This window comes from Ambystoma mexicanum, chromosome 12, assembly GCF_040938575.1.
Source record: "Ambystoma mexicanum isolate Mex_15411 chromosome 12, UKY_AmexF1_1, whole genome shotgun sequence".
NCBI lineage: Eukaryota > Metazoa > Chordata > Amphibia > Caudata > Ambystomatidae > Ambystoma > Ambystoma mexicanum.
Window position 1 is genome coordinate 746,488,464 of NC_090936.1, and position 27,263 is coordinate 746,515,726.

A 27,263-nucleotide genomic window follows, 5' to 3' on the forward strand; every position below is an offset into this window, starting at 1 on the left:
CACGGGATAAGGTGGAACATCTGAGCACAGCACGCTTCTCGAGCTATCCCAGTACGAGACAGTTCCGCTCAACCTTCAAGAACCTCAGGAGCACTGTTGAGCATCCGATTAAGATAGCTGCCTCGTCGGCGAGGTCTGCATAACAGTGCCAATATCCTGCAAGGAAGTGTCAAACGCTGTTACTATTCTTCCTGCTGGGGGGCTGATTGTTCCCCTATGACACTAGTGCTCCCATGATCAACCTTGCAAGCCTATGGCTGTTCAGGTTACGACACGGGGAGCTTGCAATGGAGACGGGCTGTAACACACGTCCGTGTAAGGAGGAGACCCGTGAGACCCGATCCCTCTGCCTGAGAAATCAAGCGATTCGCACACACCCCACCGCCCGCCTACCATATCAGGATTGACAGGTTGGCCCAGCGCCATGGGCTGCCGCGAGCCGCCTGGTTCCTCCCGGCCCGGGTCCTGTGACAGCAGCTGGCAGGATGGGCCCGCCCATCGCCCTCATGCTGTGCCGGTGCCACGGGCACTGCGTCTAGGAGAGAGACATGCTGCGTTCCGCAGGCTGGTCTTGAGGATGGCAGCCTGGACCGCAACGGGAGATGCTTGAGAAGAACCCCAGGGTAGGCAACGGCCGCACGAGGTGAGGAACGCTACCCCCCACGGCATTTACACAGCAGTTCCCATGGGAGACATGTACATTATAAACTGCACGTCCCCTGGCAGCCATTGTGTAATGCATGTTAAACGGCCCAACCCCCTCTGTGCACACATCAGCATCAAAAGAGAAATGTGGGACCCCCCCATAACAAAGAGAGACCACAGGGGTCCCCCCTTGTACCGCGGTAGCCCAAGGAGCAGGCTGCAGGGTGTCCTCATAACCAAAGCTACCCCCTGATCAAACTGCTGGATAGGATCCTTGAACTGGGAGGCTGCAATTCATCATAACAAAAGGAGCCGGTGGAGGGTGGGGAGGGAGAAAAGCCGGAGCAATGGACACATTTACAGGATGTACTCCTCGAGGTGAGATGGGACAGTTGAGCCAGGCCCAACCGGACTTGGCCCTCACGACCCACGTGATTATACTGGCACCAGATCTGGGAAATATGATGGGGGCCATGGAGAAAGGATTTGCTGCTGTGCATGAAAAGCGTGACGACATAACAGCAAATGTTGTGTCCATGCGCTCAACATTGGCACAGGAAAGGGTCTGAATTACAAGGATAGGTGCCACTGAAGACAATGTAACCGCCCTCCAAGACACTGTTGCTACCCTCACGAGGGACATGAAATTTGTCAAAAACAAATGACACGATCTAGAGTCGCGATCACGCACTAACAACATCCGTATAGTTGGAGTCCCCAAAGACGCCCTGAATGAAGGCATGGAATCATCAGTGGAGAACCTACTGATGGACCTTCTGGGTCTCCCGGAACCTTCTCCCTTCTTTGCTGTAGAACAGGTTCATCGTGCCCTGACCCCGAGACCCAAACCGAGTGACTTCCCCAGGCCCATCATAGCTCCGGAAGCGCAAACAAACAACCAATCAAACAAACAAGTAACACAGAATATGGAATGCTATTCCCAGCGAAACTAAGGCTGCAGTTCTGGGGTCAACTCTACTTTTTCCATAGTCCCGAGTGAAGCCGTGAAGTTCATTGAACTCATATCCCTATAAATAAAAATGTTGCTGACCCTGCTGAGGTTCCCTGTCCCAATTTTGCTTTTGGAAATCTTAGGTCAGCATATGAGTTGTTAGCAGCAAATCAGGTGTATCCGCCGCCTCAATACTCGGTTCATAAGGAATGTGGCATCCCTCGCTAATGTGTAAGGTACCGTCCGGAAACAGACAGCCCCAATGCAGTTGCTTTGTGTGAGTTGAGGAAAACATTTCCCCTTGGGCCCGGTTGGAATTTGGGGGTAGTTGGTAGGAGGGGAGGGAGAGGTCCATACACGGCAGGTTGGGGGGGGTGGCAGTGGTGGTGGTTGTAGGGGAAATATGGTCCCGTTTTTAAAACAGACCTTTACGGTTGAGCGCCATTTGCGTGGATCAGGAGGGTTGGGGGAAAAAAAAAAACTATAAAAGTATTGGCAATTGAGTGCTCAGATGACAGTTCTGGATTACACAGTAATCTTAATCCTAAATGAACACAAGGTTAATCACATGATAACACATAGGATATGGCACAACAACTGAGAGTAAGGTTTTGGAAAATTCGTGGTCTGGGGAATTTCACTAAAACATGGGGAATTTCACTAAAACATGGAAAGTGATGGCCTACGTAAATAGGAATAAGGCAACTGTTCTTTACTTGCAGGAGTCCCATGCTAAAGAAGGAAGATGCCGTGGTAGTGCCCCTACACGGGAGGAGGAACAGGCATTTCACATCTTACTCCTCACAGTCCAGTGGAGTCATGATACTGATATATAACGGTACTCACAAACACATATGTACAAATATCGACTCCCCCGAGTTCTTTGATCTTATCGGGGGGATTCTGTCCAGATACTTTGGGATACCTATAATATGGGGGTGGGTGGACATGAACCTAATTCTCGATCGTACACTAGATAGAACGAAGTTAGCACCCAGGCCCATACCTAGAGCCGGCGCCGATTGCGGTCTCATATACAATCGCTGGCTCTATGTGACCCGTGGCGCACGACACACCCACAGACAAGGGAATATACTTTTTACTCCTCAGTGCATGATATGGCCTCCCGGATAGATATGCTCCCGATCTCCAGCTCATTTATGGGGAGAGTGCTAGACATCGACATAAAACCCTGCACATTGTCTGACCACTCCCCGGTGACATTATAATTGAAATAAGGCAGAAGCATCACAGGTTGCGCATGGAGATTTAAATTGGAACCTTGAAAAGATATAGGGCCTCATTACACGGATGGCGGTGAACCATGGCGCTATTAGCGCCATGGTCCATGCCGGTAAAATACTGGCACCGCCTTGGTGGAAAGGGGAATTACCGCCCTATTCCAAGGTTGGCGGGGCGGTAATTCCCCCTTCCACCATTGCCCTTCCCCATTCCCATTTTTGCCCCATAGGGCTCTATGGGAATGGGGAAGGCGCCAATTACGGTACCGCAAATTGCGGTACCGTAATTAGCTCCCTGGTCCCTTTGTGGGTTGGATTTTTAACGCCTGCAAAAAGCAGGCGTTAAATTCCCCAACCCGCAAAGGGACCTCGTAGTAAGGCGGGAAGGATTTACCGGTACCGGTAAACCCTTACCGCCATCCGTGTAATGAGGCCCATAGTGTTTCGGGCTGAGATTAAGGTTCACATTGAGAGCTTCTTCACTTGTAATACTGACAATTTCACCTACCTGGGTACTAGATGGGAGGCCTTTAAGGTCTACAGCAGGGGTATGGTGATATCTAGGGAAGCTGGAGCTCTTAAAAGTATTAGGAGGGCCTTGGAGCAATGTGAAACCGCTAGAGATTGAATACTCTCGATCCTCAGATCCCCTGGTGCTGGCACAAATATGGACGGAACTCAAAAAAAATTTGAGGTACATGCTCAGAGGGAAATGCGCTACTTCTCACAGGCGGCCAGGAAATACGGGAAAGGGGACAGACCATGTAGAAAATTAGCGAGGTTGGTTCAGACAGAGAGGGGGCAGGTCCAGGTAGACTGCATTCTGGATGAGCAAAGCAACCCCAGATGTGTTGATTCAGAAGTGGTCGGTACATTCCGTGAATTTTATAAATCCCTATACACAGCGGAACTGCTACGGGGGGGGGGGGATCAGGCCATCTATTAATTATTAGTAGATATCCGATTATCACGCCTTAGTGCCTAGATTAGGGAAATACTCGAGACCCCCATAATACTAGAAGAAATAATGGCAGTTATTGTCAACTTGCCCAAGGTAAAGGCTCCAGGCCCAGACGGTCTCACTGCAGAGTTCTATCAGGAATATGCGGCCATGGTGGCCCCCAGCCTCCTTGGCAACTCCCTAGTGTCGAAATCACTCCGGGAGGCTACGATCACGGTACCTCTGAAACAAAAAAAAAAACAAGCAGTTCTTACAGGCCCCTTTCACTCATGAACTACGACACCAAGATCTATGCTAAAGTCCTATCCAACCGCCTTCTCCCATTGATGCCTCATCTTGTGCACTGCGACTGGGCAGGGTTTGTGCCTGGACGATCTACTGCTCTCAATATTAGGCAGCTATTTGACTTCATGGCTAGAATAGATCCCGAGGCTTGTGCAGTTGCAGTGGCTGTTGATGCTGAAAGGCCTTCAATATGGTATTGTGAGACTATCTACTGGTGGTGCTGGGGAAGATGGGGTCGGTCCGGCCATGACACATTATATTAAATTACTATACACACAGCCATTGGCCATGGTACCAGTCAACTCATGTGCATCTGAGCAGTTCCCCCTAGAAAGAGGCACCCGTCAGGGTTGCCCCCTCCCCCCGATCCTTTTTGCCCTTGCCATGGAGCCCATGGCAGATTTTATCACAGAGCGCCACGGGCGACATGGCGTCCGCTTGTCTGGCACTCCCGAGATAATCTCCCTGTTTGCTGACGATGTAATGTTGTATGTTAGAGATTCTCCTATTAACTTGGACCCAATCCTTCACGATATTAAGTAAATCGGTGAATTCTCCAGCTTCACCATACATTTTTCCAAATCAGAGGTCTTCCCGCTCACAGATAATGCACACGAAACCTGTAGCGTCTTCCACCTTCGATGGTCCCAAGACCACATTAAATATCTGGGTTGGTGATATCCAGAACATGCACCACCTTGTTGCGTGACAATCATGAGGCAGCTATAACCTACGTGGAAAACAGGCTCAGTAGATGGAAATCCCTCCCACTCTCTGCTGTCGCTAAACTCTCCCTGATCAAGATGATATTACTACCCAAGTTGCTGTACATGTTCATCAATATTCCACTCTGGCCAGGGAAATCTTATTTTTCTAAAAGGCAAGGATTATTTGCACAGTTCTTGTGGCACTCCGGAGCAGTCGGGAAAAAAATTGGCTAAGATGACCCTTCCATATGAGAGGGGAGGGTTCCTATCCCCCATCTGGAACTATATTGGGTGGCCGTGCAGGCCCAGTTCGCCACATTCTGGTATGTAGGGGGAACATCCTCCACTCCATGTCAAGGTGGAGAGGCTGGCGCAGGGTTGTTCAGATCTTAAGACATTGCTGCTGGACCAACACTATAAAGACACTTGCCCATACGACCTAGTTGCCTCCACGATTAGAGCTTGGCGGTCAATCTTTGCCTTTACAGGGACTGACCGACCTTCCTACCGATGGCTTCTATTGTGGAGATTCCCTGAACTAGGACCCATGTGGGATGGAGCAGTACAGTCAAAGTGGGAGGGTTTGGGCTATAGAGCACTGGCACATCTATACCCAAAAGGGAAATTCACCATGCCCACTACATCGAGGCCCGGGCATGTGGGTATTGGAGGGGAATTGCTTCAATACTACAGGATTCAATCAGCAGTGACAACCAGATGGCCGGGGTACCCCAACAAACCCCCCGAAATGTCAGAAGTGGCATATATAGCCAACTCTAGCGCTTGTAGATACATCCTCTCTACCCTCTATAAAATGGTGTTGATAGCCCCCTCAGCCTCACATGCACCCATTCGCTGGTCGGAGGAAATGGGTATGGAACCTATGGACGCTCAGTGGACACACATGTGCACCCATACCAAGTTCATGCAATTCAAAATATTGAGCAGATTCTATTACACCCCGCCAGACTAAGCAAAATGTTTCACCTTGAGGGACATGTCTGCCCTAGATACCGGTCTGCCCAGGCAGATCACCTACATATGTTCTGGGAATGTCTCCCCACTTAATAAACCTTTGGGACAAAGTCTTAAGATACCTTATTCAATGTGGTGGGTTCCCTGTTAGAGCGAGCCCCTCTTGGAGCTCCGTTTGGCATGTGGGCAGATCTGCCGAGCAAGAGGCATCAAGCATTTGTGAATATGGGTTGCATGATGGCCAAAAGATGCATTCTGCTGAAGTGGAAAGATAAAAAAACGGCTGGGGAGCGAGAGTGCGTGGTGGCTCTGACCTGGGCTCAAGAGCATGAGGTTGGAGATCTGGGCCTACTAGGCTGCGGTTACGACCACAGAATAGAAGGTGAGTCGGCTGCAACAAACAATGGACACTTTACTATCGCTTGTGCTGATTACATGGGCTATGCTTTACGATTCCAATGATCTGTGATTATCTGTGTATAAATTGCATTTGTTTGATTCCATAAGTAATCTGTTGTACTCAACCAAATTGCCAATAAAATCAAGGTAAAAAAAAAAAACCTTCAGGAACCTTGGTGGCCAAGTCTCTCTCTCTCTTGCAAAAAGTCTCTTGCCTTCGAGGGTCAGAAAATAAACCACAAAGTTCCATTTATACGGTAGTTAGGGTGATAATGGATCACCCGAGGGGCCACCTCTTCCGGGCGCCGACCCTTCTCAATTTTCAGCCTCCCGCTTTCGGGCTCACTATGGCTTTTCCTTGGTTCACAAATCTTAATATCTTTTTAAACAATTCTTCAGGCTTCACCCATTTCTGTCGATATCCCTCTGCCGGGTTCACTCTTGTCAACTGTTTCTAAAAAGGTCACTGCGAACATCCCTTAGTCGGGTTCACTTCCGTTAACACACTGTTCATGGGGACTTCATTGCCAACTTTATCAATCATACCCTTCGACTGTATGGAGGATTTTGCAAGACCTCTGTATGACCATTTTGACTGTTCCAGGGCCTTTTGGTATTTGCAGTTTCAACAAACACAGGATTCAGCAGAGTCTCTTGAGTAAGCACCCACACAGTGCCAGATCCCTCTGCAGCTGGTTTCCCCTTTTTCCTAACAGTTGTTTGAACTTCCCTTAAATTGCTACTTTGCGACTTTAATTCAACACAGTTTGGTTTTTATTGGTTCTCCCCTCGACTCACTGGCTGTGATGAACTGCTTGGCTTTTCAGCATATATGGAGTCAAGGCCGGTACCATGGTAGTAGGCGCCTCGGTCCTGCTTATCAGCGTAGGCAAGCTCTGTGTACCATTGACATCTGCTACAACACACTTGAGCTATTGTCCGCGGTCTTACAATTCCTTCTGCGGAGGTTTCGCGGGTCTGGGTCGGAAAGGGCAAACTCCTGTCTCTCCTCGTCAGCCTCTCGATATTCGGTGCCTTTCTCCTCTTGAATTTCTGTGCCTGGATTGCGGTCTCGATGGCTCGGGTGTTAGTCTGTTGTCTGTGGTGTGCGAAGGTGTCTGTCGGAAAATGGGGGTAGTGTTTCGGACTATCCTATGTGGTAGGAGGGGGGAAAAGGTATTGAAAGAAGGGAGATACTGCGTCTCACCCATCAGTGTCCCACTTCCACTCCCCAAGGACCCCCCATCCAGGTGATCCTGCCCCTCACTGGCGCACCCCTAGGAACTGGATCCAATAGCAATGGCAGTGTCCTGGCCACCTGGATGAAAGATCCCTGGGGACTTGCTAGGGAGACACCTTCAGGTTTCTCACATATGCTATCATAAGATGATTATGGTGGAAAAATCTAAATATTATGCAAATTGGATAACAGAAGCATATTGCTCTGCTAGGCAACTGTTTACAGTGGCAAAATAATTGTCGATCTGCCCATCTAAAAGGCTAGTGAAACTGCCAGATGTGCAACTGCAATGTAATGTAATTAGTGCATTATTCTGTGATAAAATTCGAGCTATCCGACAAGCTATTACTAGCAGTTAAGCGGCAATGGAGGTGGAGCGGCTCCAGGAGCTGCCCGCCGGAATACCTATCATTCCTACTTTGCAAATATTTTCTGTCTACAGCCTATAGATGACAATGTTATACTAAAGGCTCTCCATGGCCTGAAAATCAACCTCCCCGTTTGATGTTGTACCACTCTGTATTGTGAAAGCCCTTCCACAGAGAGCTATTTGCAGGTTTACAGCGGCCTTATAGCACTCTTTTACCATAGGTGAAGTTCCTGCCCCACTGAAGCATGCAGTGGTTATCCCTCTTTTAAAAAAATAAAATCTGGACTCCTGTGTGGCGGCCAATCATAGGCCCATTTCTCTTCGTCCGGTTATTATGAAACTGATGGAAGCCATGATTACTCCACAGTTCATGAAATTCTTGGGGGAAACAGTGGCTGCATCCAATTCAATCTGGTTTTCATCCCACAATGGGTACAGAATCAGTTATGATCTCACTGCTGAATGATTTAGCTCTGCTTTAGGACCGCAGAGGCGCCGCAGTGCTAATTCTCCTGGACCTCTCTGCAGCATTCGATACTGTGGATCATGACACTCTAGTGACCCGTATCGAGCAAGCTGGCGTTGCCAGGCCCCTTCTGGCATGGTTAGTCATTTCTTGAAGGGCATTCCCAGACTATTTCTTTTCAAGCATGCCATTCTTCTACTTCTAGTTTGACTTGTGGGGCTCCACAATTGTCAGCCTTGTCTCCTCTTCTTTTTAATTTATATGTGCACTTATTGGCTGATCTAATTGCAGAGTCAGGAGTCCTTTTTTATACCTATGCCGATGGCGCACAGTGTTTCAGCTGGACTCGTCCCAAACTGAAACCCCCGAAAAACTTTGCGACTGCCTGGACAAAATAGGTAATTGGAGGTCAGCGAGTTGGTTAAAGCTGAATGGAAATAAAACAGAGGTTCTGGTGTTCGTACCCAAACGGTGGACAACCTTTGGAATTCTCAATATTGGCCCGACTCACTGGGCCCGTGCCCTGCGGTCTGTGAATCTGTTAAAAGCCTTGAGGTGAGGCTCCTACCCAATGGCTCACGAGAGGTGCAGATCTCTCCAATTTGTAGTGCAGGGTTTGGAAAATTAAAAATATTTAGGAAAATTCTCTCCGTTACCCCCAGCCAGCCGAACAATGTTGGCAACATCTACTATAATGGGGTCAGTGGACTACTGCAACAGGATATACCTCGGACAGCCCATATTCAGTGTATGCAGGCGCTCCAGAGCTCAGCAACAAGACTGGCACTTATGGTACCTCATCTGACCCCTTCAGCAGCCCTTCTGCATCGCCTTCACTGACTCCCGGTGGCAGCACAGAATGAGTTTAAGATACTCTGTGTTATCCATCGCACAGTGCATAATGTTGCCTCAGAGTACCTGAAGAATAAGTTAGTGCGGTATTGTCCAGCCAGACAGCTACGCTCCTCCTTGCAGTTACTCCTTAAAATACTGAGGTGTCAGCGGGAACGGCTGGGAGGCCGTTCATTCTCAATTATGGCTCAGGTGTTGTGGAATTCACTTCCGCTATCACTAAGAGTCATGGAAGAGCATCTCTCCTTTTCGGAAGGCACTTGACTCATTTGTTCTAACTCAGGAACTGTACAAATTTGAGTAGGAGACGCCCTCATACTACTGACAACATCAGCGCCTAGACGCCCTTGGGCCTTACTTGCGCTTTATACATTTACAAATAATAATAATGTTCTTCATCCAGGAGAATGAGTCCCTCCTCCTGGACTTGGTGGCACAGTTCTGGTAGCAAGTTCCTCACCAGGGAAAATGACTCCCTTGCCATGGTTTTAATATGTAACCAACAATGAATTGCTGAATCTTTAACACTTTGCATCAGAAAGTTTACTATTGATCACTGGTTTGATCCTCCTTGCAAGCTCAACAACCAAGAGAATGACTCCCTTCTCCCAGCCTTCCTTGGCTTTGTTCTCACAGTCCACAACACCAGGGGGAATGTCTCCTTTCCCTTGACCTTTCTCAAACTTGTTCACAATGTCTTCCTTCCCCTGGCCTTTCTCAGGCTTTTACTTTCTACTGTTTTTTTCTGGCAGACCTGGTTCACTCTCCTGCCAGGTACTGCCCCGAAGAAGACGACTTATACTGATATTCCATTGTGCATGCAGGCCCCAGACATGGATTTCTCTGTTGCTCTCTTCTGGCAGACCTGGTTCACTCCCCTGCCGAATAATGCCACAAGGAAGATGTCTTATACTGATCTTCCCTTGAGGGTGTGGGTCCCAGACATGATTTCCTCTGTTTCTTAACGGATAATTATCTATGTCTTTAGATATCAATAAGGGGTCTTCCCGCTTGCCCCCATGTTAAGGGAATTCCATATGGTTCCCTTCGGCCGCCTCTGTGACCCTTTTGTGATCCCATCAACCATCACGAGAACCCTTGTTCCTTTAGGGTTGAAGCCGTCGTCTTCGGTTGGTCCCGGGTTTCTCCTTTTCTTCGTGTGGGTCTTATGCAGCTTTTGAGGTCCCCTGGCGAACTGTGGTGTCTCTGCAGTCATTGCTCCCCTGCAGGCCGAGTCCCTTCGACCACGCGGTCTGGCTCCTGAACTTGCCTGCCCGGACCTCTGTTTCGACAGCTTCTCGCCCGGTCCTGGGCCGGGTAGAGATGCCTGGGCTTGTTGTTCGTATCCAGGTCAGCAGCATTTTCTTCTTCCCACGCCGGACAATCCTCTTGCTTGTGGTTCCTCCTGGGACGGTCTGACAAAAGGGTAAGTCCTTCCTTGCTCTTGATGTTGAATGATTGATGATATCTAGAATGCTCATTTAAGTTTTTAGGAGGACTATTATTCCGCAACCTCATCCTCATGTCAGTACCTATCAAGGTGTCTTCATTAGGCCATCCCTCCTCTTCCTCGTCTCAGTAACTGTAGGGTATTCAGTCTCACATATATACATGTGTGGTATGGAAGTGAGGGATGTGAAGGTGGGACTCAGACTGAGGGGAGGTAAAGGAAGTGGGTGGAGGGTGAAGGGTGTTGTACCCCGTTCTCCTAGATGGTCGTCCTTGTCCCCAGATGGGAAGTCTCTCCCCATGAGATCCTCCCGCTATGTACCACCCCCAGGAGGACGAATGGGTAATGGCCTCACCTCCCTGGCCTTATGGGAAGGGGCCCCCCCTTGGGAAGAAGTGACGACATCCAAGGATTCATCACACTTTGTTCTAGAATCTCCTGACTGCGGCCACTTTCACTATGAGTCTCGTGGATTCACCCGACCCGGAGGAACACAGGAGACTCCAAGCGATAGCCGCCGTAGTCAGAAATACAACGCTGTTGTATTTGTAAATGCTGCTGTCTTTAGAAATACAACAACATTGTATTTCAGACTGCGCTGCTTTCGCTTGGAGTCTCCTGGACTCCCCCGACCCAGGGGAGCCCAGGAGACTCCAAGCGAAACCCGCCACAGTCAGAAATACGTTGTTGTATTTATAATTGCTGCGTCATTTCTTTTTTCACTTTCATTTTACATTTTTTGTGCTTCCCTGGGCTTGGGGAGCACCGAAAACATAAAATGAAAGTGAAGGCAGCCTCCCAGCTTATGTACAGCTCTGCTCTGGGTGCAGTAAGCAAAAGCTCCCAGCATGGGGCTTTTGCTGCTTGTTTAGTTCCGGCAGAGCTTAACATGAGCTCAGGAGGCTGCCTGAAATGGCAAAATGGATGCTCCCATGTAAACTCTTTGAGCCTTGTTTGCTCAAAAGTTTACATAGGAACTTTCATTAAAATTATGTTTAATGCATGTTTTTCATTATTGCCCACCTGTTAGGACAATAATATTTTTGAGCGCACTATTCCTTTAAAGACTCACGGGTGCCCACAAAAAGAAATCAGTTGAGCAAAAAATCAGATCAGTGTCACAAAACAGAAAGCAAATATGCCGGAGGTCCCACTGACATTAATGGTAAAGCTGCAAAATGTAAAAGCTTCCGACGAGCTACTCTGACTGCTTTTTCGAGTCCCAATTGCACACCAATCAGATAAACATTACTGGACTCAACTTAAATGTGCCTTCCAGCTAAATGTAAAACAAAAGACATGATGACCAGCTACTGCAGTAGTGAGGCAGGATTCCGGATCGTATCTCAAGCAGAGAGGACAAAAATACTTGCTTTTCTCAGAAATGACCATGTTTCATGCGATTATCCTTTGGCAATAGACACAGAAGAGACCGAATATTCAGATACCGTTCCAACAAGGATGAACACACAGCTGGGAATATTTCAGTGAACAGCAAGTGAAGCTCTTCCAAATGTCATATAAACTCAGCACAAGCATCTGTGTATAATTCACTTCTTCTTAGATAACAGGATGAGCAACCAACATGCACATTCACAAAAGCTCTCATTAGGACTTGGTAGTTGATAATATCCAAATGAGTTTGCTCTATGAAAGATCTGAGGTACACACATTCTGAAAATCTGCACCACAGGAGATGCTGTGCTGCATTCACCCCCATGTATCTGGAAAGCATTTGCAGCCAAAGGTCATGCAGCTTTCTCACAATTATTTGTATAAACATGAATAATGAAATTCGCTATCAGAATAAAAAAATAAATGCGCATGTACATGTTTCGCTGTGAATATTTGCATTACTTAGCAGTCTCAAAAACTCGATCCAGATCACTTTCATACCTATAATCTGTGAGTAAAATTTCGACATGTCCAGCATAGAAATAACATTGGCAGCAGGAGTGGAAAGCGCAGCGATAAATATTGGTCCCAGAAAGGTTCTTGGCACAACACCTGGAAACTCATGATGGTCGTACTGAAAAAAAGCAACATAAAAAAAACACAAGAGATGGAATTTTTAAAAAATGCAGAAGCTCCCACCAGCTGCCATTCTTCCTACAGAAACATGACCACACATCCTCTTTGCAAGTAACTAACTTTCTATTAGCACCCTCTGCGGGTGCGGCAGCCAGTCTGTTTGCTCCAAACCCAGGCTGAATCTACCAATGCATGCCCGGGTTTGGAACAATCCAGGTGGTCACCGCATCCGGCACTGCTGTGTTTCCGCCTCAGCCTCCCTCACCCTGATCCAGCCCCTCCACCCATTTTACTGCACCCAACCCCCACCCGGCCCCCCCAACCCTAAGTCTCCTTACCTTCCACTACAGGCTCCGCTGCACGGCTTCCTGATGAAACCACGGAAATGGAAGAGGGACTCCAAGCAGAGCCTCACCTTCCATTTACAAGGAAACCCTGCCTGACTCTCCCCGGCCGCTGATGCGAACGAAGCAGCGCAGGTGGATTTTTTTTGTAATTGCCATTAGCACCTCAAGGGTTTGCCTCGGGTGTTAATAGCAATAATCTTGCATTCTACGGGCTACACCGGCCCGGTAATGGCACCGGGCCCAGGCGTTACAGCCCTCACTTTGTTCAGGCTTGTATCGTGTGCTCTGGGATGTTACTGGCTAGTGTAGCCTGCAGAACGCAGGATTATTGAGGCGATATGCTAGGTAACAGCCCGCCGCCAAAGTTAAGGGCCCGAGCGCAGCGAGGGTCCCTTAACGAGGGTGGACAGCCGTTACCTACGGGGTGGCCCCACCACTGAGGGGCATATCGCCATAAGCACCCGTTAAGTGCGCTACACGGGTGCTAAAGGTTTTAAATAAAAATGGAAGTATTTTTTCTGTGAGAGAAAATACTGTACCAATATGGCCACCATGGAATTGGAAGGCAGGGCTCCATTTCCATGCAGTCCACACTGGGACAGGAGCTGCTGCAACGGGGACCTGTTGCTGAAATCAGTTAAATGGGATGGGGAGGGAGAGGGAAACAACGCACAGTCGGGCGGGTGGGGGAACCGGCCATCAGGCGGCTTAGAACGCAGGCGGTCACTATCAGTGTCAGCCCACATTCTGAGCTCTCCGATTGGCTGGGTGCTAATGCTAAATTGATTCTGCTGCCTGCACACAACTTCAAATTTCAAGTTCCTGGGACCAGGCATAATGCAGATCTAATATTACACATCTTCATTTAATCGCTTTAACCCAAAAAGGGGTTATACTCCTGTAAAAGTGCTCACCTTGTTCAGATGCAGGCCATGGTACATAATGTCATGCGTTGCTTGCAGGTTAAAACTTTCCTCCACCTTTGTGAACGGGCAAATGATTAAATGGGTGAAAGCCACTGTTATGAGCAGGGCCAGCAGCCAAAATGACGGTCTGTCTACTGTACTCTTCATAGCCATGCTGGACTAATCAAACACCTACAAATGAACAGCATTGGTCAGAGCAAAAAGATCAACATGCTTCAAATCAATACGCAAAATGGCACAATTTGAGGCAAGATGAGGTCTTTCAAACATTAGTATACATATCCATGATACATAACGAAATGGATGTCATATCAACATTTTCATTCACTAGAAATTCACCAGTTTACACGAAAAAACGAATTAATTGGGAATTTACTTTTACAACGCCATTCAGCGGGGAAAGGTAGAATACATAAATGTCCATCAAAATATCAAACCACTGTATCCACCGTAGACTATTATAATAGCTTTTTTACCTGCTGGTCTGGCATGAGGTCAGGCGACATGTGATTTTTCTTTTAAAAAGAGAAACTTTATAAAACAACTTTTTTTATTGAAATGATATGATGTGGCATTTATAACGCGCCCATACACAAGTGTTTCAAGGTGCGACGAGGCAAGGGAGGGGGAACAGAGGGAAGACAGACAACGATCCTACTAGGCCAGGTGTCATTCAGATCGCGCAAGTGCATGGGAAAGTGCAGGGGGGAAAGGGGAGGGGACAGTGCAGTACATGGGATAAAAGAATAAATAACAATAGTAAAAGTAAGGCCAGCAGGTGGCAAGTGCAGGGGTAAGTGCAGGCATCAGGTGTCAAGTGCTGGTACTGAACAGAGCAGCTTGAAAAGTATGCAAAGGGAGCAACTAAGGGCACACAGACAATGCCCTGTCATCAAAAGCAGTGAGTCTGTGTCAAATGGACACAGTGGTTTGTGAATGTTTTCCGAATAGTGGTGGGGACAAATTGGCAAAGGACGCCAATCAAAGTAGATTTGTATGGTTAAAGGAGTATTATACAAGCTTCAATACTGTAACATTGTAATGCCCATTACAAAAGTCAGCTTCACGAATAATGAGCACAGCAATTTGGAGTTGGGAGTGGATTAGGATTTACCTTTGAATCCCATGCCTTTATAAAGGGACTAGCAAATGCTAACTGTGAAGGACCAGACTATGCTGTGAATCATTGGATTGGTTGCAGGGATTTTTTTTTTATCTAGAAGCCTGAGCACGTGGAGTGCAATGTATTAAAGGGGAAGTTCTATCAAGAATGTTATTGGCCCAATGACTAGGGCATGTATTTTTGAGCATGTATCAATCGGTCAGAATTCTTTTGCAAATGCAGCTTTCCTTCGATTTTCTGACATTTAGACATGCAAACCTCACTGGTTGTAAACCGCCATCTCGGGATAATTTTATCCGTTGACATTTGTGCACAGCGTAGCCAAACATATGCGGTCATCAACTATGCCATCACGTTACCAAAAACGCGGAAGATGCACACGCACGCACACTCGCACACACACACTTTCTCTCTCTAAACGTTTACTTGCTTTTCACAAAAAGAAAACAACTTACACTTTTCAATAAATACTCAGAGTTGGGAATTTACAAAGTCATTTTATTTCTTAATGGAACTGACACAGTTGAATACATCCAACCGAGACATTAAACTTTTGTCACACTTAATCCTTGAAAGAACATCATGTTTACTCCAAGCCATAGTAACTATGTTTAGGTCAACATTTCATGCAAACTTTCTGGTTCCATTCTTCGATATTTTAATCCCAGTACATGAATTGTGCAAGTCAAAGGTCTGCAGAGTAAAATAGAATTCCATTCAGTTCCATCATCTATTTTCGATCAAAGCACATGGCGTTACGTTTAAGTGAAAAAAGGCTTTGTTACACATTGGCAACAAAAGGTATGTCTCTACTGAATAAATGCTGGCACGTTCATCCGGATGAGTGACATCACAAATAGGCAAACTGGGGTGGCACGATAGTCCCAGAAGAAGGATATAATTTTTCCGTTTGTGATTGTGATACTCCAATTCTGGTTGAAGAACCCATCCATGGGTAGATCGTTGCAATGACATACACACATCTTTATGATGTAACTATGTAGATTTGAGAAAAGAAAAATATATTTTAGCACCCACTGTCAATAAAAATAACAATTAAGTACATTTCAATAAAATACAAGGTTTTTATGTATATGTTATGTTTAAAATTAAAAAAAGGTATGTCTTTGCATCAACTTGAATATAAATGTGGCACATGGTTTCTCATCAAGCACCCATTTACATCAATATTATAATAATTCTGAAAACATTACATGAATTGTTGACTTTCTATTCTAGCAATGTAAAATAAAGGTAATTCTCGTTCGACAGCTCTTATGAATAGAAACTTGAATTTCGTCCGTTCTATTTCTTTAAACTCCATCTTATCTTTTCTTTCAGTTTACTTATTAGATGTCATCCTTGGAATTTTTACTATGATGGATTCAGGGACAACTTGCAAATAGCCACTTCTTTCAGTGCTCACAGTTCGAAGGTCCCCTTTGCTTTTGGTTTCGCCTTTATCGTAGAAATTACAAATATTATGTTCCTATTTCAGTTGTGACCTCTACATAAAAAATAAGACAACATTTTTACTCTTCACCAGAACATAATATTTACTTCAAACATTACTGTTAAAATACACATTCCTAATAAACCCATTTTAAATGATTATTAGTTTATCAAACAAGACTACATGCACACACGGGAGAGTGTTCTTGTGTTATTTCCATTCTGCCACTTGTACCTTGCAAAGATTGTATTAATGTATTTCCCAGTTACATTTATTTGTTTATTAATTTATTCAGATTTGTAGAGCGCGCAACAGCCCGGGGGCATTGTGGCGCTTGGGTAAAATGAATAACGATTAACTTATTTTAACCCAATTAAAACAGTGTCCTACACTAACAATGAGAATTCCATACAATATTTACTGTTATTTGAATAAAATAGTAACAGTTCACAATATGGAGTCATCTTGGTCTGCAATTGCAAAAACCAAGTACTCTCTTACACAGTGTCTCCTCTAGGGTAGGGCCATGGAGGGGACCCTCTTCACCTACAAAATGTTGAGCTTCCCCTTGTGTCTTCCCCCACACCCCCAGGTGGGAGGTGTGGGCCTGGGTTGCTGAGTTGGCATCCTCTATATGGAGAAGGCCAGCATAGAACGGAAGCGGAATGCACTTAAGTGCTGATGCTTTGGGACAAACCAGTGCCCAGCAGTTTATGCTCTGACTCCTGGTGTGGGGGCTGGGGGGGCAGGGTCCCATTTATGGGCCTTGCAGTCTTGGTGATATTGGGAAAGATTACATTACATCAAAGTCCTTTTCCTGTACTATGTTATGCTTATGAATTCATAACACAACTACTTCCGACAAAAAGATGTTTTATATGTATTTGATTTCTCCCCCATACATCTCAAAGAGAAAATTGCCAAAAACAACACACCACACACGGGATCAAAACTCAAACGGAGACTAAACAAATCACTGCTAAACCTTTACCAAGTGACTTATGTGCAAAAATGCATGAACTACAATTCACGTGAATCCCACATGTACCATAAATGAAAAAACACAAAACTACAACATCCATGAAAAGCTCAATGAAAAATATCTATAGAATTTGAAGCTCTAAAAATAGTGAACACTGCAACTGCAAAATAGTTGCTGTCCAACTGCCCAACACGTTTCTGTTCTCTACTTGTTTTGAAACATTCTTCAGGGGAAGATAAGGTTCATTCATTTTTTTAATAACAACAAATGTCAATAATATGATTGGCGAACTTCTCGATGTTCTGTAATGTAAAAATAACATTCATATTTGTTTTCAAGCTGGAAGTTGTGGTAGAAATATCTTCCACAAGTATGTTAGTTCATATTACTATCATGTACATCACCATTAAGTGTGTGAGGTATTGAAATTTGATTATGCGCGTCTAGGGTTCATGAAAAAAAAAAAAAATCTCAAAGTAGGTGTTCACATGCAAGCCCATCCTCCTATGAGGAAGATAGCAAAGTGAAATAGACCTGAATGGAAGAAAAAATGCCTGCACCCATGGAAAGGATGCCAGGTATAGGGCTTGTGATCTGGATGGCGAGAATGCAGGATGCCAGATATGACTTTATGTTCTGGGTAGTAGGGGGCATGATGCCAGGTATGGAACGTTCTGGGTAATGAAGGGGCAGGATTACAGGTATGGGGATTGCAATCTTGGTAATGGGGGCTGGATGTTGGGTAGGGAGTTTGTACACCGAGTGGTTTTGGGGGCAGGATGTGAGGTATAGGGTTTGTGCTCTGGGTCTTGGCAGTGTTGGGTCATTGGAGTTCAGACATTTGAGGCTTTACCCTACATATGGGGACTCTACCAACCATAAAAAGGCATTATTGGGGCATTTGAGGCTTAACTTGGCATAATTTAGCAGGATACACATTACACATTGTGAAAGACAATACTTCAGACAGACAGGCATACATACATACATACAGACAGACAGACAGAGGGTAGGGGCGACAGGTTTAGGGAGCAGCCACGTTACTGAGTAACACAGAGTTTGAACAATATATGCATACATCCAGAGAGATATGTATAGAGATCTAGACAGATGCATAAAGAGAGATGGATGGATGGATACATATGTATATAGAGATATGCATAGAGACAGATGGATAGAGTTATATATAGTGATGCACACAGGAAGATTAATAAATGTAGATGGATATATTATAGAGCGATCAATGGATGGATTGAATTGTATGAAAAGAGATATACAGTCACATTTGTATGGAGAAATAGATAGAGCCATAGAGACATGCCTACTTTGCAATTTATGAAGGTATATAGACAGGGATGGCTATGAAGATTGATGTAGATAAAAGAGATACATAGAGTAACATGAAGAGCGATATGGATAGGCATAGAGAAATGCATTGATCGAGATGTATATAGATCTTTAGATGTATACATAGACAACTCGGTAGTGTGAAAAACCGGAGGGTGGTCTAACAAGTAGTCCCCAGGGATCCATTGATCAGGTAGCCAGGGAATGGCCATCACACTTGCATCCCAACCCTGGGGGCGGACCAGCGAGGGAGGATCACCTGGGCATGGAGTCTTTAGGGATGACATCTCAAGGCAAGACATGCTATCCCCCTGTTCCTTGCCCCAATCCATCCTACCCACCCTCGTTGTTCATGGGATATTGTCACCCAAGTCCTATTTTACCCATCCACCTTCCCTCATGAAAAGGGAAGATAAAAAATCCTGGATGGCTATAGAGCACACACCCTTTTACAATTCTTGACCCCAACAGTGTCTTTCCTTCTTCAATACTATACACATAAGCCATCGGCAGACATGAAGAAGGGGACAACTTTCTTCTTAGGGTAAGAACGAACTAGGAGATTTTCATTTTACTCCCCGTCAATATCTTGATAAGATAATTAGAACTCAATCTAAATCTCATTATACCTCTAATCTCTTTCCCTCAACCTAAACCTCAACCTCAAGGGGGCATTTTCAAACTCATACCATCACCCCTCTCCATTTCCAACAAATACTGAGACGAGGAGGAGACAATTAAGATCAGCAAAAATTACCCATAGGAATAAAATGGGGAAAATAAGGGAAACCTACCATAGAAAGAACTCGAGTTGTCCCACTAATAGAGTCAGTAAAACAGAAAAAGAGGGTTCCCAGTATTCTAGATGTTAGGAAATGAAATATAGAAATCTGAAAAAGTATATCTAGAACAATAAATAAGTACATCAAACAAAACAACATTTAATTTGTCTCAATTCATGATCATCAGTATTACATCATCAATACATACAGTAAAAGAAAAACACACATAAAGACACTTAGGAAACTGGTGTAAAACTATCTACCTATAACATCCACAACATACATGGAAGGCTAAACCAGTCAGCCAAACACAACAATGGGCAAGAGAAGTGGCAAGATTGCACGAACACAAAAGTCCAAAGTTCTATTTTTTTGTCTAATTTGAACAAAAGTGTAGTCAATAGGAGACAAAAAAATAGCATCAGAGTAGTAGTGTTGTCTTCCGGCTACTTCTATATACACCGACCGGTTTCGACATTAGCAGATGGATTTCAACGTCGGGAAAGAAAGTTTGACAAAACCTAAAGAAATATATATATAAAATATACAAATCCACGTATGGCCAAAAATGATGCTGGAATATTGCTAACCTAGCAAACGTAATACTTACACAAAATATGGGCCAGGCATTATTACAGGGCCTTTACAATGGCTCAGGGTGCTAAACAGAATGTATGCAACCCTGCAACAAGATAATCAATTCATACGGGTCAAAACCTGAGTGTGCACTATGGACAGAACACCCTTCACCCCACCTGATGTGAAAAACAACACGGCTGGGAGTAGTTACAGACCCAGCAGCTTAATTGGACCATCATGCTCCCCAGCGAGAAGTGCAGCAAATTGAAACAAGAACACTAAAAAGTGGCATTATAATAATATCAACACATGCACATATACCAAAGAGCCCAAAGGGACTACAGCTAATGAATGGAGTGAACTCAAACATAGACATAAATGACAGCAAATTGCCTACTTCATCCAAAAGCATGAAAAGACATGGAGAGACAGGCAAAGCCTGTGCCCGCATCTGTTAGTTGCTGGGTTCAGCACCCAATGAATGTCAGGAAGCAGAAAAACTAAATAAGGTGAGAAAAGAAACAAAAAGAATTGAACAGCCAGGAGGACATGAGTGCCAACTGGATTGGCAGCCAATCAAACCCACTACAAACCATTAAAAAAATAAATAAAGTGGTGCTCACCATGCGTGCCAGGAGGCATGCACTAAATTAATGAACGAACTGACTTGTAAACTGCTCAGCGGGACCCCTTGTGGTCAAATTGACTGCACACACCAGAAAGGTTTGAAAAACACAGGGTTTGGGAGAGCTAATCACTGTCCAGTATGATCCACTAAGATAGCACACAAGTCTACAGACAAGCATGCATGGCTGCAGTGTGCCGTCAGGCTAGCTATAAACACAGCACAATTCTCGCGTGACCTCCGAACAGCGCAATCAAACAACGTTAACATGCGGAAGCCACACATGCGCATAAGAATGAAATGACGGTCCTATGCACTCGAGGCTGCGCTGAACATTAAAAAAGGACCAACATGGATTGAAGGCAAACACCCATGTGGGGAGGAGAAAGGCAAGGGAAGCCCTGAGAAATATGCAGTGGGGAGTGTACAATGCAACATCGAATGGCCCAAACAAAATGGGCACAATTGAAACCCAAGGCTAGTCCAGGAAAATGTTGTGGTCCACTAAGAGAGTCAGGCATTTAATTGTGACAATTTACACCTGACTCCACTTACCAAGGTGTGGTCTTACACAGATGGATGAGCGAGCTGAAGAGGCATTTTGGACCAGAGAAGCCACAAAGCTGGGAGCTGCAGGAAGAAGGATCCGGAGAGCGGCGTGCTGCGACGCTGGCCCAGTGTTTGCGAAGGGTTGCAGCGTGGCTGGGGTGCCGTGTCCCTTGAGAGCCGGAGTGAGGCAGCTGGTACCCTGCTGGCAGTGTCCGTGCAATTGCATGTTCCCTTTGGCCTTGTGCCAGGCCCAAATGTGCCTGAGGGTCAGGTGGCGAGACCCTGACCTTGACCCAATGCATCCTGGTGCGACCGCTCGCCAGCGCTATGCTACTCAGCGAGTCTCGCATGAGAGAGAAAGAAACCCCTGAGCTTGTGGCTGGAACGGAAAGGGAGGAAAAAGCAAGATTTGTAAAACGGCAAGAAGCAGAAAGCAAGAAAGATAGTTTTACGAAACAGAAAGTAAGAAAGGAGAGTGCGTGCTAGTGGCACAGAAGAAAAGAAAAAGTACATTAACAGCGCAGAAGCAAAAGTGAAGTACAGAACAAAAGGAAAGGGTGTAAGCAACCCAGAAAGAAGGAAACAAGTGCAGGTGTGCACGGAAGAGTAAAGTAGTGTGCAAGGGGAACGATAGGAGAAAGACAGTGCAAGTGTGCATGACAGAAGGAGGGGGCGTACAAGAGGCACAACAAAGTGAAAGGAATAAAAGACAATGCAAGTTTGCATGACAAAGGGAAAGGAAGATATGAAAGTGGTGCAGGAGGCACCTGAAGATAAAAAGTACAAAGGAAAGTAATGGTAAGAAATAAAGAGAGGGGGAAAGGATCAGAGAGGTTGCGCTTAGGAAAAGCGAAGAGCCTGGAGTTTTCAAAAGCGTCCGATTCTACTCCGTGCAAGGATTGTGTGTAAGAAAAGCTGTATGTAAGGAAAAGCTACATCCTGACCAGCTTAACTTGTGTTTGGAACTAGAGGGGCCTAAGCATGGGGGGGAAGTGCACCCGGAGAAACCAAAAAGGAACTTCGATATATTTTGTTTTGTGTTGTGTTGAAAGCTGGAAGAGGCCTGGGCTTGGGGAAGGGAACCCTGAGTGGCCTACACAAGACAACAAAGCACATCTTGAAAAGGAATTGTGATAGGTTTCATTTTATTTTAAACTAAAAGCGGTCTAAGCTTGGGGAAGGGAACCCCCAAGAGGCCTTCCAAAGAAAGCAGAGTGCATCCTGATAAGACTGACTTTATGATGAAAGCTGGAAGGGGCTTGAGCTTGGTGAGGTGAACCCCAAGAGGCTTATTGAGGAAAGGTCAAGTGCATCCTGCTAAAACTGACTTTGTCTTAGAGAGCTGGAAGGGGCCTGAACTTGGGGAAGCGAACCCTAAGAGGCCATAACCAACTTGGAGACTTATTGGTTTTCTTTATAGTGTTGAAAGGACTGAAATCTGGGGAGGGGAAGGGAACCCAGAGAGACTTCAGCATCGAGAGGGAAAGGGAACCCAGAGAGGCTTCAAAAAGAACTGCGTTCCATTTCTTTTATGGTGTTTGAAACTTGAATACGTTGAAGCTTGGGGAAGGGAACCCCAAGACACTGAAGGTATTTGAAATCACTGCAAGGGCCCTGTGGAGAAAGTCTTACGAACCGCCCTGTTGATTGAACTCATTTTTGTGACACTGACCAAACTACATCTGCTGAGAAGACCACCTGAAATCAACTTTGGCTTCCCACATTTTGTTGAACTACTAGTTTTCCTTTGTAAAAAACTTCCTATCACTTTTTTGTAAAGAGTGAGGGCAAGCATAGGTTTATACACAGGTGGACCTTTATTTTGGACTATTAGACAGCAACAGCCATTACAAACATCAGTTAAGGGAACTATCCCTTTAGAGTTAGGGACAGTCAAGCATTACACCAACCCAGGAAGCTTCCTAAATAAAGGTTTTAAAAACGAACACCTTTGAGTCTGTGTCTCTCTTGATACCATGCCTGTCTCACAGTAGATATGAGAGATGCATTGAGGGTGCTGGAAATAGACCTACAGTCATTCAAAAACATAAAGAGATGGATATATACACAGTAAGAGCAAATATATAGAGGACTATGAATATTCTTGTGGGCATAGAGATGAATGTAGATAGAGAGATTGATAGAGGGAGAGGTATGGATGCATGGAGATGCAGAGCCATAGATGCATTTAGGTAGATGAGATTCATGTGCATATGGAAGATTACTAGAGATTTAGACAGACAGAATGATAGAGCTTGATGGAAATGGTCATATACAGAAATGCGATGACAGCTTGGCATGGACAGACAGAGAGCTGGATACAGTGAGATAGAGATGCATAGAGATGAAGAAAAAGAGATGGATGGATATAGAGGGATGGAGATCATTATATATAGCCAAAAGAAGAAGCTGTTGTTGTCATATATTGAAGTAGAGCGAGGGAAGAGTCAGTCTATAATGCTCCAATGTCTTTGAATGCTACTGAGAAGATGCAATGATTTCAGCAATCTTTCTGGTGCACCTGGTCGGCAACACCACACATGGGCATACACATTGACTAATAAGGATGCAGAAGAGCATATGCCCCAGTTGTATAGTTATTGCACCCAGTATCAAACCTTTTGGGTAATATCGGCACCATTGTGTGACATATGCTATTGGTCTCTTTCAATCCTCATCATGTTCTAACTACACCGACTTACCAATGAAGTCACAGTCTACTCATCTTTTGGTTGGTTTTGTCTTTCATTCTTTAAAAGGGAATTTCACTGAAAAATGTTATTGTTTCAAAAGATGGACCATAATCAGAAACGTATATTAAAAATATTTTTTTATGCTTCTGTTAAGCTCTGCCCTCACAGCAATAATGAAGCAAAAGCCACCTAATGGTAGCTTTGGCTTATTACTGCCAGCTTTTGCTTCATTATAGCCGGAGTGGAGAGAATGCAGTCAGGATCCCTCCTGCTGTCTGCTTCTGTTAAGTGCTTTTTTTTTTTTACGTAAAAAGAAAAAACAGTACAACTATAAATACAACCACGTTGTATTTATGATTGCTGTGGCTTTCTTTTCATGTCTCCCGGGCTCCCCCGAGACTCAAAGTGAAAGTACCAGCAATTATAAATACAATGTTTTTATAATTTAAGATAGCCGTGGTTTTCTTTTTAAGTCACACCGTAATTATAAATACAACTTTGTTGTATTTATAATTGCAGTGGCTTTTGTTTCAAGTCTACCAGGCTCCCTGGAGCCAGGGGAGCCAGGGAAACTTAAAAAGAAAACCACAGCAATGTATTTATAATTGCTGCGTCTTTTGTTTTAGGCAAGTCCAGGCAATTATGAATATTTCGCCGGCATCCTATTCATAATTGCTACAACTTTATTTTTCAGTTTCCCGTGCTCAGGAAACTAGAAAAGAAAGCTGCATCAATTATGAAAACTCTGCTGGCAGCTGGCAAAGTATTTATAATTGCTCTGTCTATCATTTTACGTTTTCTGTGCTTCCTTGGGCTTGGGGAGCACAGAAAACACAAAATGAAAGTGAGGCAATTGTAAACACTGGCTTCATATCACAAAATGGATGGCCCCATGTAAAACCTTTCAGCCTCATTTGCTCAAAATTTGACATAGGAACTTTCTTTAAAAGTGTGTTTTATACATATATTTTTGATTATTGACTATCTTTTGGGACAATACAATTTTTGAGTGAAGTTGCCCTTTAAGATAGCTTCAGCAATGCTTTTTAAAAAAAAATGTATTGCTCAATGGTGACTTAATTACAAAAATAATGTAATATAATCTTCAATATGACCCATCCATGTTACTTTATCATTCGTATAGAAAAAATGGAATATATTAATGTTACATTCCAGCAAAACAAATTTCAATTTGTATTCCTCCTCTTGATCAATGTAGTGAAAAATAAGCAGATTCAAAGCAGAAGTTCATCCTATAATACAGCTCCAGAGTTCCATGTAATGCAGTAAACAAATAATTACTTTTCCAAATTCAATTCATTTCAACATTACCAACAAATTCTGAGCAACTACCAAAGCATTATGTTTAATGTCTTGTCCATAACAGTGTTATGTGACCAAAAAAAGGTACATTTTGAACATCATAAATAAAAATAATAAAATACCTAATCACATGAACAGATCTACTTTGCACATTTACAATTTTACTCCCAACACATCACCACGGTCTGACAAAAACAAAATACAAACACCCACAAACAGACCCACACTATGCACCTTCATTGAAAATATAAATAAGCATCATAGGTCCCGCTTGATTCCTCTACATTAAACTGGTCCTTTGTATACTCTACTCACAGTTAACTCTGCGTCCACGTACTTCAATCGGCGGCATACTTTACAATCAAGTGCATGTTTGTTGCATGATAAAAGCAAAGTACCCTGAGCCTCTTTGCTCTGCATTGTCCAAGCACAGACACATACCCACAATTACTGGCAATGCCATAACCAATGCTTCTATTTCTGGCTGTCCTTGTTCGGTCTGTTATTTACTTCGTAATGTGTGCGTGGTGTAGAGTTTCTTATTGAGTGTAATTGTTATGGAGGATGTGGAGGCTGGATTTTCCATTTATTGACACCGCACCATCTTCCAAAGTATTTTATTAGCCCTATGGGCCAAATGTTTAAAGTTCTCCCTTGTGCATGTTTTATAAGATTTACATATGTATGTATATATATTTAAAGGTGGGAAATACATCTTCTACGATTCTTTAAACATGCATTATGAAAAACAAATAACAATTTAAAGACACATCTGTCATCTCTTTGACTAATGATTCGAATGCATCAGTGCTGTCCTTGGCACCTACATGCCATTATCTTAAAATTAAAAAAATAACCCATATGTAGGTTTTATTTCAACAATTAATATACTTGGTAATGAGTGTGACCAATAAGTACAGAAACAACATTTTTTCCATTAATATTTATTTGTATAATAGAAAAAAGTACTATTTGAGAAGAAAATATGCTAAAATTCATACAAATTCACATTTAATAAGAATAATAGACTCACATTTCTTTTACGGAAAAACCTAACTGATATTTCTTTTAAATATGTATAATAAAAAAAAATGTAAAATACTTTCAATTTTTTTCAAACTAATGATTTAAACTTTAATAGAGAGACATTTTAAAGTCCACACCTCTATCTAGAAGTCAACTTTTCAACAATAACAGCTTTTTGAGGACAAACCACATTAGCAATGTTCTGTGGCATAGACTGCCCCCTGTAAACATAATCTGGTGTCAGTCCGTGCATTTGCATGGTCCTCACAGTCAAAGTCAGATATTTCACAAAGTCAAATTCCATCTCCTCGAATATTGCCTTGCAACTCATTACTTTATTCTTTTTGTAAATGCCATGGTCTAACAAAGCATACCAAAAGCACCTCCGAAACCATGGTTTCCAACCAATGTGCTAATTGTGAGCAAGTACAGCCAGCCTTGTTCTGGCCTCCACAACGTCTATGCTGAAGTGTAACCTTTTAGGCTTGTACTCCTAAGCACATATTATGAGAAGCCTTCAAATCACCAGTGTGGCAAAATTCAGGTAGGCCCTTCAAATCTCTGGTAAGTGTTTTGTCGCACATAATCGTTTGTAGGGCAATGTGAGGAGGGAAGCCTTGCACCAACCACTTTTTTCTTATGATTGTGCTCTTCATTCAAAAGGTCCAAGCACACACTTGTGAAAATGCTCATTATCCTCCCATGAGTGTGTTTGAACTATGATGGAGAACTGAACGCCACTTGTCAACCAGAATCTAGACGGAACCCTCACATGTTTCTTAACACCACCATAAATGGTTGCTGATGGACTGTGACCATTTTGAAAGGTCTTCTGGCCCCTTTTTATTAACAGAAGCTTTTTTTAAAATATATTTGATTTGATGATGTGCCATCCATCAAATTGATGTTTTATGTGCTGGAACTTGCTCTCGTA

The 27,263-nt window shown here is 44.1% G+C and overlaps 1 protein-coding gene across 4 annotated transcripts in view; it reads right to left on the bottom strand.

The window, feature by feature from the left end:
• ALG12 (ALG12 alpha-1,6-mannosyltransferase) overlaps positions 1-27,263 on the bottom strand; it is a 586,752-nt gene that overhangs the window by 477,698 nt on the left and 81,791 nt on the right. For all 4 annotated transcript variants that reach the window (XM_069629251.1, XM_069629252.1, XM_069629254.1 and 1 more), the window contains 2 exons: positions 13,836-14,018; positions 12,440-12,572 (listed from right to left, as the gene is read on the bottom strand). In XM_069629251.1, the coding sequence (XP_069485352.1) occupies positions 12,440-12,572; positions 13,836-14,000 (298 nt within the window). In that variant the 5' untranslated portion in view covers positions 14,001-14,018. The remainder of the gene's footprint in view (positions 1-12,439; positions 12,573-13,835; positions 14,019-27,263) is intronic.